The 23138-nt window shown below is 42.6% G+C and overlaps 1 protein-coding gene across 1 annotated transcript in view; it reads left to right on the forward strand.

The window, feature by feature from the left end:
• The window catches only part of LOC126269432 (inverted formin-2-like), a 479426-nt gene that overhangs the window by 244459 nt on the left and 211829 nt on the right, over positions 1 to 23138 (forward strand). Inside the window, exon 3 of the mRNA XM_049973996.1 lies at positions 17326 to 17578. Within this exon, the coding sequence (XP_049829953.1) occupies positions 17326 to 17578 (253 nt within the window). The remainder of the gene's footprint in view (positions 1 to 17325; positions 17579 to 23138) is intronic.

Consider the following 23138-nt stretch of genomic DNA (forward strand, 5'->3'; position numbering starts at 1 on the left):
TTCATTGTAACAAAATAAATAAACTGGTGGTTCGAGGCAGAAATCACTAGTGCTCAAAGCGTTAAGGAAATTCCGAGATGACTCAATTGAAAATGGCACGGCCAATTTCCTTTCCCATCCTCGACAAACTGAGCTTATGCTCCACTTATATTGATCTCATCATCGACTGGACTCTAATCTGCCTTCCTCCGGGGTTTCATTTTGGTAGTCGCGTAAATGGAACTACGAATATTTCTACTAAGAGCGCAATGTGTTTCCTCCTTGATGAAATCACTTCTGCTCACATACCTACAGCTCCCTAGACACAATAAAAAGATGCTTTTTAATTGTGATACGCGCCAATCGTCGTTGTCGTTCTCTATTGTCCTGCAAAATAATTCTGCAATATATGCAGCTGCATATGCATCTACCATCTGTTAATAACATCACATTACTCTGACTTTCTGTACACGTAGCCATGTCACTCACGTCACGATTCTCTTCAAGAAAATTTGCAGTTTTCCGAATATAACAAATACTGAATATGATGGATGGCCCAATTTTATTAAACCACGTGTTAGGACCAGGTCGGACTTAGTGTATAAGCTAAAATTTAAAAAAAATAATGCAGTTCATGATGAACAATAGAGCCTCCTCCAGCACAACTAGCATGCGTTGGGAGAGAAAATCACATAAGCTTGGAAGAGGATGAAAACACAGTGAGACGTTTCAGAAAGTTCTCATGACAGTGTGGGCGGCATGACAGTACCAGGCCTGTGGCCTGAACCCTGCCAGTACGTTGATCTGAATTCCCAGAGAGCGCTCCAGCACAGCTGCGTGCCGGTCAGTCCTAAACACACACGTTACACAGGAACTGCCGACACAACTGGAAAAGCAGAATGTTAGCTTGATGGATTATCAGTAACGGGATACTCAGCGTGGAAACAGCCGATGGTACACACGCTGATACGACCCCGTTCACCAGAACAAAGAAACGAAACATTGTCGAAAATACCATGTGGAACTGCAAAATTATATTAAGTGGGTGACTAGGCAGAACTCTACCTTGTTTACATCAGCGTACTGTTCTGAAGGAATTTCCTAAAATTTTCAAATTACGGACGTAATTCAAATTTGCTCTTTCACATGAACAAGTACTAGACGGTCTTACTCAAGATCACAGCTCATTTTTTCCTTCTTTAGAAAGTGGAGTTTTTATTTGCTATAGTGGAAAATACGTACGTTCGTTTTACCCCTAACATAATGCCACCACCGACAGAGGCTGCATACAGAGTTCAAGAGCAGAGATGCCAAACGTTGAAAGTGGAATTTTTTTACAAAACTTGTCTTCAGTGCTGTTTGCGTGCTCGGTGCTCTGTTGCATGTCCATAGACTTGTTCCAAGTCCCAAATTATAGAGACAGTGTTTCAAAGATTCTTTATCACATGGCTCTTGGTGTTTTAGCCAAGCGGTTCCGTCTGGAAAATGCTTCAAATGGCTCTGAGCACTATGGGACTTAACATCTGAGGTCATCAGTCCCCTAGAACTTAGAACTACTTAAACCTAACTAACCTACGGACATCACACACATCCATGTCCGAGGCAGGATTCGAACCTGCGACCGTAGCAACAGCGCAGTTCCAGACTGAAGCACCTAGAACCGCTCGGCCACAACGGCCGGCCTCCCTCTGGGGTCTGGAGTTCAGAGTACCAAGGCCTCCTGGGACAGTTTCAAGAGACAACTCACAATCTTTTGGTGCGCGGACACAGTTTTGTTTTTAGTTGCGACAGAGATTTTACAATTACAGAGAAACGAATAAATGTAAGCAAGACCTTTGTTCTGCAAGAGTTACACAAGATTGTTCGGTCACCTGAAGCTGTCAACCGATTCCACGTAAATGCAATGCTTCTCTGATTTTAAAGATGCTGCTCAAACATTATCAGTAAAGGTGTTTAACATGTCCGAATGCAGTATGATCAAGCTGTTAAAAATTATCACACTGAAACAGAACAACAGCAAACTGTCACTACATTTATAAGACGAAAGGCCATGGCAAATATGACATGCCCTACTTCATCTGAAAGGCCAGCCACGTTTATCAGCTGCAAAAGAGAATTGTTGACGGTGTTGCCATTTCTTTCTGAACAGCATAGGCAGCTCTACAGAAGACAAAAGACGCCCAAAAACACCACACTTCGTTTCTACAGAAACAAATGAAATTTCTGGCGTCAATTAAACGTCTCAAAGTTCATCACGAATGTCACCTCATACCTCTGAAACGCGAGAACATTGCCTCAACAATTTCGTGAACACCAGAGTTACTGTCATACGTTTATACGCAACAGACCATGCAGAGTCCATCGTTCGACAGTCGCGTAGGCAGGACCTTACAATACATTAGATGTCCGAAAATGAGATATAAACCATCTCGGATGGCTTTATGAGAAGCTTGTCCTTATTTTGTTTCGTTACTGCTTGGATATCTAGGTCTCCAACGAGAAAAAGAACGAGAACCAGTGATGCTGTGTTGTATAGTTTGTCCATTAAGAGCAAAATCATGTTTAATAGCTCTTTTACCTCTGTTATTGTTCCGTGCAGAACGCCATACTTTCAGCAAAATATGCTAGTTCTTTTAAAGGATCCATGTAAAATGTTGTATTAGTGTGTCACCTCTGTTTGGATACATAAGACGCGGAATAACTTTAGCAAACTGAATCTTTTTCAAGTTTAGAATGTTGAGACTCTTGTAACTGGACCCCAGGCCGAATTGCTCAGAATCGCCATATATACCCAGTACCAGAGGTGGAAACAAGCACTACACTGACGGAAAACACACAAAATCTAAATCCCGATGACTGGAAGGAGATGTGAAGCGTTGTCCTCCCGAATGCAACCCCAGTGGCTCAACCGCTGCAACAAGCCACACTGTTCATGTGGAGGAGGCTGTCTGCACGGAATAAGTAGCAGCACGTAACTGCATATCATCTCAACGTATCACCTACCGCTGGTAATAGTGTTCCATAAATTAAGATTTCTAAACACCCAAAACTTGCAGAGAAATTAAAACTGTTTGACAGACAGATTCAAATCCAAGAGTCATCATATGACTTATTTGGTATGAGGGATGACAGTAAAAATCAAAGATTCGGCGTCGATTGCGGATTCGCTTCACTTTTCTAATGTCTTTAAGTTTCACAACAGTTCACTGCAGAGAGATGATTCCAGTGTGGAATCTGATGTGACAAACATTTGCATGGTATCGACTATGACTTTGATTATAGGTGGTACTCGTTTTCGCATATGCTACAATAATGGAACTCAAATATAACGTAATCGTGAAGCTGGGTCACTCTCGCACTGTGCGCGACACATTTCTAGAACATAGTAGCTTGTGTTACAGAAAAAAAATTAAAAAATACGGCTTTTCATTGAAGTAAACATGCACTTGCGAAAAGTGGAACATATTTGTCTCCCCATAAAACGATAGTCAGCGTCAATGTGTGCCCAGGATCTGATTGCGGAGCAGAACGACTGAGATGTCGGATGTTCGTCAGAAGACTCACCATGAATGACGACGCTTCTATATTCGAGGGTTCTGAGCAGGTTCAAAGCCACGTAACGTCAATATCTAGACACACACATACACCGTGGCGTAACTGAGTTCCTTGTCGCACGAATGAAACCATAATTCATGATGTTATACAAAGTACAGCAGAAAGAGCAACATATAGAGTCTGGAAGTTCCTCCGCATACCGTTTTATCTCTACACTTAAGTGTTTTATACGACATTGCAGTGTCTGTACTGTTAAGAAGTACGACTCAAAGTTCTTTACCGGTCCGGCAGGAATTTTTAATAGGTAACTGCGTATTTGTTACTGTTTAACCCGTGGTTCTCCTGGGCTTGCAGTGTTTATCAAAAGCACAAAATTCGTTAATACATCACGACTGATAAGTTTCCTCTTAGGGATCTTTTCAGGTGATACTAGCTTCTTGGTATCATTCTTTATCACAGCCATAATACACCAATATATCTCAGTTTTTGACAAAACCTTATAGCTACGTGGAGATAAGCAACCGAAGAGTGTTCTTTCACTCTGCCAGCGCAGAAACGCCCTGTACAGAGAATAGGGAAGTAGCTATTATTTCTGGTCACTGTCATAATCTTTTGCAGCAATTTATGATGCATCTTAGACTGTCACTTCTTCGCTCTTAGTGATGCGCACCATTAGTCCCTCAACTAAAACTTTCGCACCCACGTGCGGACTATTGATCGACTCCTTAGCTTCTTGCGTAAATCTAGCAGATTCGTCTGTGAGCCTTACCTACTGGCGTATTTAGAGCGATCAAATAACGAATCATTCCCTGACGATGCTCACATGTGGCGGCCTTTACGATGCTGCTCATGTTTATAAACGCTTGCCGTCTCTAGTATACACAACTCCAAATAAGAGTATATTTGCAGCCTAAACAGCAGGTTTGGCAAGGTCAAAGTCAAATGGCAGCCTTGTCGCCGTGCAGCCAGGATTTATTAATGGCTCTGAGCACTATGGGACTTAACATCTGAGGTCATCAGTCCCCTAGAAATTAGAACTACTTAAACCTAACTAACCTAAGGACATCACACAACACCCAGTGATCACGAGGCAGAGAAAATCCATGACCCCGCCGGGAATCGAACCTGGGAAACCGGGCGCGGGAAGCGAGAACGCTACAGCACGACCACGAGCTGCGGACATTTATTAATGCATCTTGTTTTCCGTGTCATCTATCTCAGAATAGATGGCTGTTCTTAAATATCACGTGCAGTGGGATTTGTTGTACCCAATATGAAATGGTATTAATTTTAATTTTAATAATGAACAGCTTCAGTTGCACCGTTTACCTAGAATTTACCTAGGTTTCAGTCGGGATAACCCATCCTTCTTCAGAATAACAGTATCTACCGTTTGTCCATAGTGGACATCGTCAAGCTAAAACTACAAATTCATAAATTATCGTCAAACTGTAAAACTTATCTGGCATACTATGGAGTTCCAATACAGCAGTCGTAGCTGCCGCATCGTGGTCGCGAAGTAGGACCGAGGCAGTGCCAGATAAGTTTTACAGTTTGATGATAATTTATGGATTTGTAGTTTTACCTTGACGATGTCCACTATGGACAAACGGTACATACTGTTATTCTGGAGAAGGTTAGGTTATCCCTACTGAAAACTAGGTAATTGCTAGGTAAACGGTGCAGCTGAGGAAGTTCATAATTAAAATTAATATTTATACCGTTGCTGACAGGGCCGCAAAATGTTGAAGATAATATGATATCGAACTAGTGCGACTGTGTGACGCAGTCCTTAAGGATCTAAACTGTTTTTTACCTTCCTCGATAGCTTCTCATTATTTGACTGGTGGCACGCCAGTGGCTGAAAGGAAATAAGAAGGCATATAAAGTGATTTATAGAAATTAGTGATACTGATAAAAGTAGGAATATGTGAGGAAAGTATAAAGTAGCTAATACGAACGATGAGTATGATGTTGAGAGAGTAGTGCTACCTGCAGCAACAACCAAATGCAAACCAGACACACTGTTGTCTGCTTGGGGCGCTTACAGACAGCGTGTGAGAGTCTAACAAGCAAGAGTGGCGCTGAGGGTGAGTCGGTGAGAGCAGACACATAAGGCAGCCAACTTGTGCCTCGACGATGATCAACTTTTTCTGGAATGGAAACCATACGCAAGTGGCCTGAATAAAGTAAGAGTATTCTTGGTATTCAATACATGCCACTTAGCGTAAAAGTCGTTAATACATCACGACTGATAAGTTTCGCTCTTAGGGACCTTTTCAGTTGATACTAGCTTCTTGGTATCACTCTTTATCACAGCCATAATACACCAATATATCTCAGTTTTTGGTAAAATCTTATAGCTACGTCGCGACCATTGCTTGACCGCCAAGCTTGGTAATTTCTTTGTTCGTATTTTCCCCCCGTGAACCACGGATCTTGCCGTTGGTGGGGAGGCTTGCGTGCCTCAGCGATACAGATGGCCGTACCACAGGTGCAACCACAACGAAGGGGTATCTGTTGAGAGGCCAGACAAACATGTGGTTCCTGAAGAGGGGCAGCAGCCTTTTCAGTAGTTGCAGGGGCCACAGTCTGGATGATTGACTGATCTGGCCTTGCTACATTAACCAAAACGGCCTTGCTGTGCTAGTACTGCGAACGGCTGAAAGCAAGGGGAAACTACGGCCGTAATTTCTCCCGAGGACATGCAGCTTTACTGTATGGTTAACTGATGATGGCGTCCTCTTGGGTAAAATATTCCGGAGGTAAAATAGTCCCCCATTCGGATCTCCGGGCGGGGACTACTCAGGAGGACATCGTTATCAGGAGAAAGAAAACTGGCGTTCTACGGATCGGAGCGTGGAATGTCAGATCCCTTAATCGGGCAGGTAGGTTAGAAAATTTAAAAAGGGAAATAGATAGGTTAAAGTTAGATATAGTGGGAATTAGTGAAGTTCGGTGGCAGGAGGAACAAGACTTTTGGTCAAGTGAATACAGGGTTATAAATACAAAATCAAATAGGAGTAATGCAGGAGAAGGTTTAATCATGAATAAAAAAATAGGAGTGCGGGTAAGCTACTACAAACAGCATAGTGAATGCATTATTGTGGCCAAGATAGACACAAAGCCTATGCCTACAGCAGTAGTACAAGTTTATATGCCAACTATCTCTGCAGATGACGAAGAAATTGATGAAATGTATGGTGAGATAAAAGAAATTATTCAGGTAGTGAAGGGACCGAAAATTTAATAGTTGTGGGTGACTTTAATTCGTCTGTAGGCAAAGGAAGAGAAGGAAACATAGTGGGTGAATATGAATTGGGGTTAAGAAATGAAGGAGGAAGCCGTCTGGTAGAATTTTACACAGAGCATAACTTAATCATAGCTAACATCATTAAAAAATGTTGTATACATGGAAAAACCCTGGAGATACGAAAAGGTATCAGATAGATTATAAAATGGTAAGACAGAGATTTAGGAATCAGGTTTTAAATTGTAAGACATTTCCAGGGGCAGATGTGGACTCTGACCACAATCTATTGGCTATGACCTGTAGATTAAAACTGAAGAAACTGCAAAAAGGTGGGAATTTAAGGACATGGGATCTGGATAAGCTGAAAGAACCAGAGGTTGTACAGATTTTCAAGGAGAGCATAAGGGAACAATTGACAGGAATGGGGGAAAGAAATACAGTAGAAGAAGAATGGGTAGCTCTGAGGGATGAAGTAGTGAAGGCAGCAGAGGATAAAGTAGGTAAAAAGACGAGGGCTGCTAGAAATCCTTGGGTAACAGAAGTAATATTGAATTTAATTGATGAAAGGAGAAAATATAAAAATGCAGTAAACGACGCAGGCCAAAAGTAATACAAACGTCTCAAAAATGAGATCGTCAGGAAGTGCAAAATGGCTAAGCAGGGATGGCTAGAAGAGAAATGTAAGGATGTAGAAGCTTATCTCTGTAGGGGTAAGATAGATACTGCCTACAGGAAAATTAAAGAGACCTTTGGAGATAAGAGAACCACTTGTATGAATATCAAGAGCTCAGATGGCAACCCAGTTCTAAGCAAAGAAGGGAAGGCAGAAAGGTGGCAGGAGTATACAGAGGGTTTATACAAGGGCGATGTACTTGAGGACAATATTATGGAAGTGGAAGAGGATGTAGATTAAGACGAAACGGGAGATAAGATTCTGCGTGAAGAGTTTGACAGAGCACTGAAAGACCTTAGTCGAAACAAGGCCCCGGGAGTAGACAACATTCCATTAGAACTACTGACAGCCTTGGGAGAGCCAGTCATGACAAAACTCTACCAGCTGGTGAGCAAGATGTATGAGACAGGCGAAATTCCCTCAGACTTCAAGAAGAATATAATAATTCCAATCCCAAAGCAAGCAGGTGCTGACAGATGTGAAAATTACCGAACTATCAGTTTAATAAGTCACAGCTGCAAAATACTAACGCGAATTCTTTACAGACGGATGGAAAAACTGGTTGATGCGGACCTCGGAGAGGATCAGTTTGGATTCCGGAGAAATATTGGAACACGTGAGGCAAAACTGACCTTACGACTTATCTTAGAAGAAAGATTAAGGAAGGGCAAACCTACGTTTCTAGCATTTGTAGACTTAGAGAAAGCTTTTGACAATGTTGACTGGAATACTCTCTTTCCAATTCTGAAGGTGGCAGGGGTAAAATACAGGGAGCGAAAGGCTATTTACAATTTGTGCAGAAACCAGATGGCAGTTATAAGAGTTGAGGGACATGAAAGGGAAGCAGTGGTTGGGAAATTAGTGAAACGGGGTTATAGCCTGTCCCCGATGTATATTGAGCAAACAGTAAAGGAAACAAAAGAAAAATTCGGAGTAGGTATTAAAATCCATGAATAAGTAATAAAAACTTTGAGGTTCGCCGATGACATTGTAATTCTGTCAGAAACACCAAAGGATTTGGAAGAGCAGTTGAACGCAATGGACAGTTCTTGAAAGAAGGATATAAGATGAACACCAATGAGACAATTAAAGTAATAGATGAGTTTTGCTATTTGGAGAGCAAAATAACTGATGATGGTCGAAATAGACGGGATATAAAATGTAGACTGGCAATGGCAAGGAAAGCGTTTCTGAAGAAGAGAAATTTCTTAACATCGAGTATAGATTTAAGTGTCATGAAGCCGTTTATGAAGGTATTTTTATGGAGTGTAGCCATGTATGGAAGTGAAACATGGACGATAAATAGTTTGGACAAGAAGAGAATAGAAGCTTTCGAAATGTGGTGCAACAGAAGAATGCTGAAATTTAGATGGGTAGATAACATAACTAATGAGGAGGCACTGAATAGAATTGGGGAGAAGAGGAGTTTGTGGCACAATTTGACCAGAAGAAGGGATCGGTTGGTAGGACATGTTCTGAGGCATCAAGGGATCACCAATTTAGTATTGGAGGGCAGCGTAGAGGGTAAAAATCGTAGAGTGAGACCAATAGATGACTACACTATGCAGATTCAGAATGTGGGTTGCATTAGGTACTGGGAAACGATGTTTATTTTAACTTAAGACAATTAAATATCTCAAATCGACAGATTTGCAATAAAGGCCAGACACGTTTGAATTTACGATGTAAATGAAAACCTTTGCTTTATAACGGTTGATGTGTATATTCGAGATTTTAGCGTTGCAAATTTGGTAGTACGGTACAGATAGTTAGACGTTTCACTGTCTTGTTAGACACTACTTTTAGGAACTACGAATTGGATGTAATAGTTTCCTGTTTCTTTTGGGATGCTTGATATCGGTGATTCCCGTTGCCTCTCATTACTGGGGTGCATGACTTCGGTGACTACTCTTGTCTCTCACCACTGAGGTGTTTCTTGCAGCCTCGCCATAAGTAAAAATTATTTCGATTTCGCCTGCGACAGATACAGCATCCATCAGGCCAGCTGTGATACAGCAGGCTCTAGCGGATACAAAGTTGACCCACCCATGCAGGAGGGGTGTGGTTAGGAGGTGGCTAGTTGTAGCACAGACAGATGCCCCGTTCACTAATATTAACTTTTCACCGAGAACCTTTTTATAGATGCGTCGTTTTCGAGATATTTAGTTGTCTCGAGTTAAAATAGACATTCTGCAAAAGCGAAGCTGCAGCGTATGGAATCTCTCAAAAGAAAGGCCGACGTGACACTTGCACAGGTGTGCTTCGGGCAGCTACGGCCTACTGTGGGCTTCAGTGAAGCCAGGTCGCACCACACTGATGGTAGAAACAGCTATCGGAACCTCTAAGGTTTTATTAGAAATGACGAATCTCCGAGAAGATTTTGTTTCGGCCATAGGCAAGTCGGAAGCAGGTCGTTAAAAGTTTGTCTTTCTGTAGTTCTGTTGATCTGGAACATTGTGTGTCGAGACTGACGCATACTCGACTTTCCACCATATACAGTAGCATGAATTTTTAGCCATCGGTTCGGCATCCAGGTGATTCAGCCAAGGACGGCCAATGCTAAGAGGTTTGCCTATTACATTTGCTATTACGCACTCGAAGCCTTATGAGGTCGACAACATGCCGACTGCGTTCTGCCTTTACTGCAACCACCGGAAGGATGGTGTCATGGTGTATGACGTCACAACCCCGTGCAGGTGAGGTGTGTGCTTGACATTCAGCTACACGTGTATCGCATTCTGTTTATTACTCTAGGAAGAGTTTGCAGCGGTCACGCCAAAAGAACGGACTGCAAAGTCAGCCGATAATCGGTCTCTTTACCATTGACTCCTGTGACAACGTCGTATTTTGAATGCTAGAAGTTGGGGTCCATTGTCATCCGTCGAAACATACGCGGAAGGTGTGGCAGGTTCTCCATGTGGTAAACGCGGGTGTCTATGCACATATGCAGAAAGCGAAAATACAGAATACACAAGATGTAAAAGATCAGTGAATCGGTGGAGGTGTAGTTTGTACTTAGGTGATTAATGTGAAAGGGTTTCCGATATCAGTACGGCTGCACGATGGAGATTAATAGACTTTGAACGCGGAAAGGTACTTGGAGATAGACGCAAGGGACATTCCATTTCGGAAATAGTTAGGGTATTCAATATTCCGAGATACAGTGTCAAGAATGCCAAATTTCAGACATTGCCTTTCACAACGGACAACGCAGTGGCCGACGGCTTCAGTTAACTACAGAGAGCAGTAGCATCTGCGTAGTTATCACTGTTAAGAAACAAGCATCATTGCGTGAAACAGCCACAGAAATTAATGTCGGACGTCCGTCGAATGTATCGGTTAGGACAGTGCAGCGAAATATGCCGGCAATGGGCTATGGCAGCAGACGACCGATGCGCCCGCCCGTGCGAACAGCACGACGGTGCCTGCAGCTCTTACCCTGGACTCGTGATAATATTGGTTGGATGACCGTATTGGTTGGACTAAACGACTGGAAAACCGTGGCATTGAGTCCCGATTTCAGCTGGTGAGAGCTGATGGTAGGGTTCGGGTACGGCGCAGATTCCACGAAGCCAAATTTGTCAACAAGGCACTGTGCAAGCTGGTGGTGGCTCCATAATGGTGTGGACAGTGTTTACATTTAATGGACTGGGTCCTCCAGTCCAACTCAAACTCTCATTGACTGTAAATGGTTGTGTTCGGCTACTTGGAGACCATTTGCAGCCTTGCACGGACACAATGTTGGCAAACAACGATGAAATTTTTATGGATATCAAATCGCCAGTCACTGGGCCACAGTTGTTTGCGTTTGATTTAAGAATATTTTGGACAAATCGAGCGAATGATTTTGCCTCCCAGACTGCCTGATATGAACACATCGAACATTTATGGGAGATAAATGCACAAAATCCTTCGCTGGAAACACTTCCGCAATTTTGGACGGCTGCAGAATCAACATAGCTCAGTATTTTTGCAGCGGGCTTCCAACGACTAGTTGAGTACATGCCACTTAGAGTTGCTGCACTACGGCGGGGAAAAGGTCAGACACGCTTCTGGGCGGTATCCCATGACTGTTGTCATCACAGTATATCAAACACACACAATGATCATGTAAGTCGTAGGTGGATACAATAGGTGATTTCCCCCTGCAGTACTATGCTCGAGCACACATGACTCTCCCCATAGTCACGCATCATAAAAAAGCTGAGTCGTCACCATGATATCCTGGATTGAATCCCGTACGCTGCAGTGTTTTGCTCTCGAGAAGCGTGTTTTAAGACCTGCTCACATACATAAACACTCAGAGCATTTTTGCAGGAAGTAAATATCATTCTTGAAAGACACCACCGTTATGAATACGCGTCGCTGTATGTGCCGTATTGGTGGCAGGTATAATTACGCGTTGTACTGTAGTTGCATGGACAGTAGCGGTGTTCGTGTATTTGGTTCAACGCTTTTTATACGCCTATTAACTTTTTTACCTGGCTCTATGATTCCGAGCACAGGTCCAAGCAAAGTAAGGCACGTGACAAAATTATGCACCTTTGTCTTCGTGGCAATTTTGTTTTGAAAGCCATGTGTCTGTCAGTAGTGGTTTATCTTTTAGTGAAATCGAAGTAGATACTCCGTGCGAATTGGTATGGGTGGAGGTTATACTTAACATCCGAATTAAGTTAATAATTGGCTCCTTCTACCGACCCCCAGACTCCGATGATAAAGTTGCGGAACAGTTCAGAGAAAGTTTAAGTCTCGTAACAAATAAATACCCCACTCATACGGTTATAGTGGGTGGGGACTTCAACCTACCCTCGGTATGTTGGCAAAAATACTTGTTCAAAACCGGTGGTAGGCAGAAAACGTCTTCCGAGATTGTCCTAAATGCTTTCTCCGAAAATTATTTCGAGCAGTTAGTCCACGAACCCACGCGAATTGTAAATGGTTGCGAAAACACACTTGACCTCTTAGCCACAAACAATCCAGAGCTGATAGAGAGCATCATGACTGATAGAGGGATTAGTGATCACAAGGTCGTTGTACCTAGGCTCAATACCATTTCTTCCAAATCCATCAGAAACAAACGCAAAATAATTTTATTTAAAACAGCGGATAAAGTGTCACTAGAAGCCTTCCTAAAAGACAATTTCCATTCCTTCCGAACTGACTATGCAAATGTAGACGAGATGTGGCTCAAATTCAAAGATATAGTAGCAACAGCAATTGAGAGATTCATACCTCATAAATTGGTAAGAGATGGAACGGATCCCCCGTGGTACACAAAAAAGGTCCGAACGCTGTTGCAGAGGCAACGGAAAAAGCATGCGAAGTTCAGAAGAACGCGAAATCCTGAAGATGGGCTAAAATTTACAGACGCGCGAAATTTGGCACGTACTTCGATGCGAGATGCCTTTAATAGGTTCCACAACGAAACATTGTCTCGAAATTTGGTAGAAAACCCGAAGAAATTCTGGTCGTATGTAAAGTACACAAGCGGCAAGACGCAGTCAATACCTTCGCTGCGCAGTGCCGATGGTACTGTTATCGACGACTGTGCCGCTAAAGCGGAGTTATTGAACGCAGTTTTCCGAAATTCCTTCACCAGGGAAGACGAATGGAATATTCCAGAATTTGAAACACGAACATCTGCTAGCATGAGTTTCTTAGAAGTAGGTACCTTAGGGGTTGCGAAGCAACTCAAATCGCTTGATACGGGCAAGTCTTCAGGTCCAGATTGTATACCGATTAGGTTCCTTTCAGATTACGCTGATACTATAGCTCACTACTTAGCACTCATATACAACCGCTCGCTCACCGATAGATCTGTACCTACAGATTGGAAAATTGCGCAGGTCGCACCAGTGTTCAAGAAGGGTAGTAGGAAAAATCCATTTAACTACATACCTATATCTTTGACGTCGGTTTGCAGTAGGGTTTTGGAGCATATACTGTATTCAAACATTATGAATCACCTCGAAGGGAATGATCTATTGACACGTAATCAGCATGGCTTCAGAAAACATCGCTCTTGTGCAACGCAGCTAGCTCTTTATTCGCACGAAGTAATGGCCGCTATAGACAGGGGATCTCAAGTTGATTCCGTATTTCTAGATTTCCGGAAAGCTTTTGACACCGTTCCTCACAAGCGACTTCTAATCAAGCTGCGGAGCTATGGGGTATCGTCTCAGTTGTGCGACTGGATTCGTGATTTCCTGTCAGGAAGGTCGCAGTTCGTAGTAATAGACGGCAAATCATCGAGTAAAACGGAAGTGATATCAGGTGTTCCCCAGGGAAGCGTCCTGGGATCTCTGCTGTTCCTGATCTATATAAATGACCTGGGTGACAATCTGAGCAGTTCTCTTAGATTGTTCGTAGATGCTGTAATTTACCGTCTAGTAAGGTCATCCGAAGACCAGTATCAGCTGCAAAGCGATTTAGAAAAGATTGCTGTATGGTGTGTCAGGTGGCAGTTGACGCTAAATAACGAAAAGTGTGAGATGATCCACATGAGTTCCAAAAGAAATCCGTTGGAATTCGATTACTCGATAAATAGTACAATTCTCAAGGCTGTCAATTCAACTAAGTACCTGGGTGTTAAAATTACGAATAACTTCAGTTGGAAGGACCACATAGATAATATTGTCGGGAAGGCGAGCCAAAGGTTGCGTTTCATTGGCAGGACACTTAGAAGATGCATCAAGTCCACTAAAGACACAGCTTACACTACACTCGTTCGTCCTGTGTTAGAATATTGCTGCGCGGTGTGGGATCCTTACCAGGTGGGATTGACGGAGGACATCGAAAGGGTGCAAAAAAGGGCAGCTCGTTTTGTATTATCACGTAATAGGGGAGAGAGTGTGGCAGATATGATACACGAGTTGGGATGGAAGTCATTACAGCATAGACGTTTTTCGTCGCGGCGAGACCTTTTTACGAAATTTCAGTCACCAACTTTCTCTTCCGAATGCGAAAATATTTTGTTGAGCCCAACCTACATAGGTAGGAATGATCATCAAAATAAAATAAGAGAAATCAGAGCTCGAACAGAAAGGTTTAGGTGTTAGTTTTTCGCGCTCGCTGTTCGGGAGTGGAATAGTAGAGAGATAGTATGATTGTGGTTCGATGAACCCTCTGCCAAGCACTTAAATGTGAATTGCAGAGTAGTCATGTAGATGTAGATGTAGATGTTTCCTCTTGTCGTTATATTCCAATGGTAGAAAACATACCGCTTTTTTCCTTGCGGTTCCTGCGTGCTTACGTCACGAAACGGAAAGAAGATAAAGATCAATTAGGGGTAGGTTTGTTTATAAATAAATAAATCTTCTGCTACCAGTCACGATTTTTCTTTTCGCTCGACGCGTTTAGAGAAATAATTCCTATTTTCAAGTGCGTTTTTGTGTGTATTAAGTCAGTTCTTTTGATGTTATCAGTGCGTGTAAGTTTGCTTCATTTCGTTGACTTATACTGCAATACATAAGAAGAACGCGATTTTTTTTGTATCAATTCTTTTGGTGAAGTTTGGTGTTCGGTTACTTTCTGATTCATACTTTGCCATAGCTCAGTATGAGACTGAGACAGTTGTGTGATTGTTACATTAGGTGTAGAAGTCGAGGAGCTTCTTAAACCTTGTTATAAGAAACGAAGATTTGAAATTGTAGTGAAAAGAAAAATACATGTCGAAAATTTACGTCCAAATACAAAAGATTAGATCGACGAGAACGGTATAGAGCGAACTTAACAAGTCTAAGCATATCTGCGCAGCGCTACAAAGTAAACTGAGCGTGATGATTGTGTTACTTGCAGCGTTCATTATCTCCAAAGACGATCAACTGAAGTGGGTGTGTAAGGGACCGTCAAATTAAAACGAGACAGATGGAAAAAACTGTTCATTATATCAAAAGTAATCGCCTTAACTGTTAACACATTTATCTCACTTTTGCAGCGCAACTCAGACCACCTTGGCAGCATGTGGGCTGGCATAATCCTTCAACCAAATGACGCCGACAGTCAACATTCCTGGGCGGTGGGGTTTCATGGCACGCTTCAATTTTCTCGAAGTGTCCACGTACCGCTATCGGTTAATTGTGGCACCGTACTGGGATCTTGCAGTCAGAGAAAAAGGTCTTCATGACTTTTCCCTCTGTTGTTTCGACTATGTTGTAGTAGTTCCGCTGGGAAGCCCTTACACGTCTTCTATCCTGTCGAGATCCTCCCCATGCGATTTCCATATGTTTTGAGCCCTGAAGAGAAACATGAGTGGCCGTTGACTTGCTTAGGACGAGGAGGTCTACGTCTCAGTACAGTCACGGTTTCTTAGGCAACTGCAAAAATTTTTCCGTGCAGGCAATGCCCGTCTTGTGTCACAGTGGGGTAAACGTATTGACTGTTGTGGCGATTAAATTAGAAATAACGAACAATTTACTAACTTTCTTTTTGATCTGTCTCGTTTTCATTTGACCGCCCGCTTGTATACAAGAGGAAACACTTTCATCTTGGATCTCAAGAACAATCTGGTTGCAAGAAAGACACAGTTGCATCTATTTGAAACGCTGTAAATATAATTACCATAGTTCTTACATCTTTACAAAGTATCAAATCAGGTCACTCCACAGCTCACGTAATTAAAATTTAGTCATTCATTAATTCCGTAACCAAGGCAATTATTGTATTTTGATACATAAATAGTTGATTACTTTTCAGATTTCAGTACACATTACAAAGTGATTGCTCAGAAAGTCTTCGGTGGTTACTCGAATACTACCAAACTGTTGTTGTTGTTGTTGTGGTCTCCAGTCCTGAGACTGGTTTGATGCAGCTCTCGATGCTACTCTATCCTGTGCAAGCTGCTTCATCTCCCAGTACCTACTGCAACCTACATCCTTCTCAATCTCCTTAGTGTTTTCGTCTCTTGGTCTCCCTCTACGGTTTTTACTCTCCACGCTGCCCTCCAATACCAAATTGGTGATCCCTTGATGCCTCAGAACATGTCCTACCAACCGATCCCTTCTTCTGGTCAAATTGTGCCACAAACTCCTCCCCAACTCTATTCAATACCTCCTCATTGGTTATGTTATCTACGCATCTAATCTTCAGTATTCTTCTGCAGCACCACATTTCGAAAGCTTCTATTCTCTTCTTGTCTAAACTATTTATCGTCCATGTTTCACTTCCATACATGGCTACACTCCATAAAAATACCTTCATAAACGGCTTCATGACACTTAAATCTATACTCGATGTTAAGAAATTTCTCTTCTTCAGAAACGCTTTCCTTGCCATTGCCAGTCTACATTTTATATCCCGTCTATTTCGACCATCATCAGTTATTTTGCTCTCCAAATAGCAAAACTCATCTATTACTTTAATTGTGTCATTGGTGTTCATCTTATATCCTTCTTTCAAGAACTGTCCATTGCGTTCAACTGCTCTTCCAAATCCTTTGGTGTTTCTGACAGAATTACAATGTCATCGGCGAACCTCAAAGTTTTTATTACTTATTCATGGATTTTAATACCTACTCCGAATTTTTCTTTTGTTTCCTTTACTGTTTGCTCAATATACATCGGGGACAGGCTATAACCCTGTTTCACTAATTTCCCAACCACTGCTTCCCTTTCATGTCCCTCAACTCTTACAACTCCATCTGGTTTCTGTGCTAATTGTAAATAGCCTTTCGCTCCCTATTTTTTACCCCTGCCACCTTCAGAATTTGAAAGAGAGTATTCCAGTCAACATTGTCAAAAGCTCTCTCTGAGTCTACAAATGCCTCACGTGTTACTACCACACTAAGTCGTTTATTCTATAAAATGTATTCCGGCCCACCGCTGCCTCTCAGAGATGTGTGTTGTAGTGCTGGCGCTCTGCTGTGCAGGTCCTCGCGGGATGAGCTCGCAGGAGCTGTGGACGCACGCGGTGGAGAAGAGCAAGCGCGGCCGCGGCGGGGGCGGCTGCGGGGGCGGCGCGCGCGGCCTGCGGAGGGCGAGCAGCAGCCAGCAGCTGCTGGCGGACCTGCGCCGTGGCGCCGACCTGTCGCGCTGGGAGCCCGAGCTCTGCATCCAGATGCTCAGCATCCCCGCCTCGCAGAACTACTCCGCCATCTGCAAGCTGCTCCAGAAGGCGCCTCAGTGAGTACCGCGCTCCGCGGCCACCTGCACTCTCCCGCTCGCATTGCTACTGGCATCCGTTCTCCCTCAGCAAACTCCAGACAAGTGCTGCATATTCCCAGTCTCTGCATAGGCACTACTGTAAAGCGTTTTCTTTCAGCGCGGAAATCCTTCCAAAGAAATGTAAAAGCAAAATCACAATATTCTAGTAATATTTTAGAAGTTGATGGGTGCCTGGGGCGAATTCTGAGGATGCAGCGAGCAAACTTGAGGAGCGCCGCGAGCGAGTTGATATATGTTGTATTGTGTCAGATGCCAAGTTTGCTGTGCTGTTTAACTGACCGTTCTGAATCGATATTAAATATGGACCTTCTAACAATAGCACCACTTGCAAAGTAGGTTAGAAATCAGATCAATAATGTTGCTCACGCAGCATATGTTCGCTCTATCGGGCAACAACAAAGTTATTGACTGTGGAGGGTATCGTCAGAATGGAAATAATGAAATCACTGTAAAAAATTTCATTAATTTTGGCACTTATCTTGAATGGACTCCCACGTAGATTTCGTCGAAGTTGTTACGGCTCATCTTGTTGAATGAATCTTATCCATAGTGGATGCTGTCGAACTCCGTGATTGTTCCTTTATGGGGTTGTAGAAAAATATCCTCTACCAGTCACAATAGAAGGTTGTTTATTCGTAACACGACCGGTTTCGGGCTTGCGCCCATCTTCAGGTGTTTATACATTCGTTAAAATGTTTGTACTGTTGGAGATCAAAAAAGATGAAGCACCATTATTACAGTTATGCTGTGATGGTAGTTTTGCCACTTAGTTACACACATATGGTCATTTTCACGTCCATACATCAGCTATAGCTACATATTACACTATTATGATGTGCACTACACTATGTTTACATACAAACATGTGGGCTGTGTATGTAAACATAGTGTAGTGCACATCATAATAGTGTAATATGGAGCTATAGCTGATGTATGGACGTGAAAATGACCATATGTGTGTAACTAAGTGGCAAAACTATCATCATAGCATAACTGTAATAATGGTGCTTCATCTTTTTTGATCTCCAACAATACAAACATTTTAACGAATGTATAAACACCTGAAGATGGGCGCAAGCCCGAAACCGGTCGTGTTACGAATAAACAACCTTTTATTGTGACTGGTAGCGGATATTTTTTTACAACCTCATCTTGCTGATTCTAGGATGATTCCACTTTGACTACTAGAAGGTCCAGATCTTTATTTTGGGGATATTTGAATACCTAACAAATGCGTTTTTCAGGAAATTCTTAATGATCGAAAAATCCAAGATCAGACCAATGGTATGGTAAAAATAATTTTTGACTTGGTGTTAAAGATCCACATTTTTATTAAACTTCATGTAAATTCATATATACTTCTTCTTAATTGTCACATCATCAACAAAACAGTTTTGTATCAATCTTCATATATTTAGTTTACACTTTAACCGAACACAAGACTTGACTGTTCTTTTACAAAGCGAAATAACAACTTAACTTCTGCAAAGTGAAACAAAGACTGATCTGTGCGCATTCGCGCCAAAACGGTTACAAGTATGTTAAAGATTATGACAGTCTCACATAAATGAAAACACACACAAGAACCATACCACTGTAATATATCGATACATCGGAGTACCTATACATTAATAAAACCAAATGTGAATATGTCTATTACTTCGCAGAAAAGCAGTACGATATTAGTGGTATCGAGAACTGGGGTTGGAGTGCCGTAATGGTCAGGTAAATAAAGAACCATTACAACCTATTCTCAGTTGTTAAAGATACAGCTTCTGAAATTCCGAATGGTGCGTAAGGATCCGGGTACAATCGTGGCCATGGTCGCTAGTGCCACAATCAGTTGTTTTGCTCTGAGCTGCTGTTGAGAAAATGAGAGATATATCCATACGTATTATGAATTAAGGTTCCCTGTCGCGTTTTCCGGTCTGTATATTATGGCTATCCTTAGGAACTATTGTCTGGATTTTGATATCGTTCCACTAATAGACACTGGTTCAGAATGACGGTTGAAGTATAGTATCCTTTTTTTAGTAATAAAGAGATTCTAATGCGAGTGGTATTACCTGTTCCATATTTAATTGAAGTTTAGAGTGATACGTCGGGGCAGTGATGGCAGCCACGAGTTCGTCAGGTACAGTAGACGACATTAAAAACCAGTAAAGCCACAGCATGTTTTTCCGTCTGTGTTTTAAGGCTAATCTTTATCCGGTTTTCACTAATAAAGTGACTCACAATGAAGGTTTGTATATATTACATACTATAAATAAGTCGTCGTCCTGTAGATACTCAGTGCCAGCAGTTGTGTGACGCGGCGATGCGTCGCTGATAAACGTAACTCTAAATTACAAGGGGCGTTTGAAAAGTTCGTAAAAAATAAGAACTACTTGCGTGTTTGGAGTAAATCTCTTTTATTTTTCGACATAGTCTAAAAGGACACTTTTACGCTTCGTGCAGCGCTGTTCTAACTTGTTGATCCCTTCCGAATAATAGGTGTTGTCCAAATCTGCAATATAGCTATTAGTTGCTGCGATCACCACCTCGTCTGAATAAAGTCTTTGTCCCTCCAGCCATTTCTTCAAATTGGGGAACAAATGGTAGTCCGAGGGAGACAAGTCGGGAGAATACGGGGAATGTCAAACGAGATGGAATCCTATTTCCATTAATTTTGCGACCACAACTGCTGAGGTGTGTGCTGGTTCATTGTCGTGATGGAAAAGGACTTTTTTGCGGTCCAATAACCGACGTTTTTCTTGCAGCTCGGTTTTCATATGCACCTGTAATAGTTTTACCCTTTCCCAGATAGTCGATGAGGATTATCCCTTGTGAATCCCAAAAGAACGTCGCCATTACCTTTCTACCGAAGGACTGGACTCGCCATTTTTGGTGCAGATTCTCCCTTGGTAACCCATTGTTTAGATTGTTGTTTGGTCTCAGTAGTATAGTAATGTATCCATGTTTCATCCATAGTGACGAAAAGACGCTTAAAGTCCTGCGGATTTTTCATGAACAGCTGCAAACCATCCTTGCAACACTTCACACGATTCAGTTTTTGGCCCAACCTCAGCAATCGCGGAACCCATCTTGTTGATAGCTTTCTCATGTCCAAATGTTTATGCAAAATATTATGTATCCCATTCATTCGACATGCCCACAGCAATAGCAATCTCACGCACCTTAACTCGTCTGCTATCCTTCACCATATCATGGATTTTATCAATGATTCTGGAGTCGTAACCTCCACAGGGCACCCAGAACGTTCAGCACCACCTGTGCCCATATCGCAATTCCGAAAATTTTGAAACCACTTATAAACTGTTCTAATCGAAGGTGCAGAGTCACCGTAATGTTTATCAAGCTTCTCTTTAGTCTCTTGAGGCGTTTTGCCTTTCACAAAGTAATATTTAATCATCACACGAAATTCTTCTTCGTCAATTTTTTGACAGTCATTCGACTTCCCTGCTTCACACGAATGCAAACACAAATAAATAGACCAATATTGCTGAAACTTCGTGTGCGTTCTTTCCAAAGATGGTACTAACTGAACATGACCTCGATAAGCACCGGTGGTGCCATCTCTAGGACTTTACAAGGACTTTTCAAATGCCCCTCGTACTTCCACAAGAATATGCCTTATTCCAAAAGAAGTATCTTTATAGCTTCCCTAACTCCATCGGTAGAAGACTGTGCACGATCATTTCTAGACGTCACTATTTCATTTTTAATATGTTACGTAATTTTAGGCGTCGAATCCTGTTACTTGTATTACAGTATTCTGAAAATTTTCAATCCAAATAAACCGATGGTCATCTCCAGTCATCTGTGAGGCTTTTCCAACTCCACGACTACCGTTTTCGTACATACATTATTTGATTAGCATTACTGTATCTATGTGATGCCAAAACATCTTTATTTCAGCTCAGCGAATGATGCTGAAGGCGGTTTTGCGTGTTGGAGAAGAATCCAGTTTAGTGCCCACCGCTGTTCAGTCCACCACCAATAGTCCCTAGGCTGACGATGTCGACGTCACAGTAACGAAGACCCGTCACGTGACTGGCGTAGGAAACACCGTAAGTAGCCGAGAGCGCAGTGTCAGTGTTGTTTAACAGCTGCACGGAGAATCTGTCGCTCGAAATGACGTGTCTCGTCCTCCCATCCCTAACTGGCAATTTCTGAACCAGACTTGGAATCTGGCGTTCATTGTGGTTCGGTCGCAAATGAATATGATAATCAAATCAAGACCCTACGCTGTCGACAGGCGTTGATATACATCAACGGGGACAGTTGAAATGTGAGCCCCGACAGACTCGAAGCCGGGATCTCCTGCTTGAGTAGCAGACGCTCAATCCACCTGAGCCATCGAGGGCACAGAGGATAGTGGGACTGCAGGGATTTGTCCCTTGCACGCTCCCCGTGAGACCCACATTCCCAACTTAATGTCCACACACTACATTCGTAGTGCCCCTGCCCACTACTCATAACTCGCGGCTGACATTCTTATCAAGTCCCGTAAGAGTTCGAGCAATACGTGTGCATCCGCACAGGAGGAGGAGGTCATGGCCGGTTAGCCTGAACTGTATATGGAGATGTTATCTATTCTTTCGGACATCTCCATATGCAAATGAATACAGTCAAGAATGTTACATAGACTGCTGTGTACTGTAACTTCGATTCCCAAACTACCGGACTTTGACAGATAACACGGTAACTACATCTACATCTACATCCATACTCCGCAATCCAACATACGGTGCGTGGCGGAGGGTACTTCGTACCACAACTAGCATCTTATCTCCCTGTTCCACTCCCAAACAGAACGAGGGAAAAATGACTGCCTATATGCCTCTGTACGAGCCCTAATCTCTCTTATCTTTGTGGTCTTTCCGCGAAATGCAAGTTAGCAGTTAAATTGTACTGCAGTCAGCCTCAAATGCTGGTTCTCTAAATTTCCTCAGTAGCGATTCACGAAAAGAACGCCTCCTTTCCTCTAGAGACTCCCACCCGAGTTCCTGAAGTATTTCCGTAACACTCGCGTGATGATCAAACCCACCAGTAACAAATATGTCCTCCCCCAATCCGACCTGGTAGGGATCCCAAACGTTCGAGCAACACTCAAGAATAGGTCGTATTAGTGTTTTATAAGCGGTCTCCTTTACAGATGAACCACATCTTCCCAAAATTCTACCAATGAACCTAAGACGACTATCCGCCTTCCCCACAACCGCCATTACATGCTTGTCCCACTTCAAATCGTTCTGCAAATGTTATGGCCGGAGTGGCCGAGCGGTTCTAGGCACTTCAGTCTGGAACCGCGCGACCGCTTCGGTCGCAAGTTCGAATCCTGCCTTGGGCATGGATGTGTGTGATGTCCTTAGGTTAGTTAGGTTTAAGTAGTTCTAAGTTGTAGGGGACTGATGACCTCAAATGATAAGTCCGATAGTACTCAGAGCCATTTGAACCATTTTTGAACGACAAATCTAGACCGGCTTTGTATTATGTCACTGACATTAATTTTTAG

This window comes from Schistocerca gregaria, chromosome 1, assembly GCF_023897955.1.
Source record: "Schistocerca gregaria isolate iqSchGreg1 chromosome 1, iqSchGreg1.2, whole genome shotgun sequence".
Lineage (NCBI taxonomy): Eukaryota > Metazoa > Arthropoda > Insecta > Orthoptera > Acrididae > Schistocerca > Schistocerca gregaria.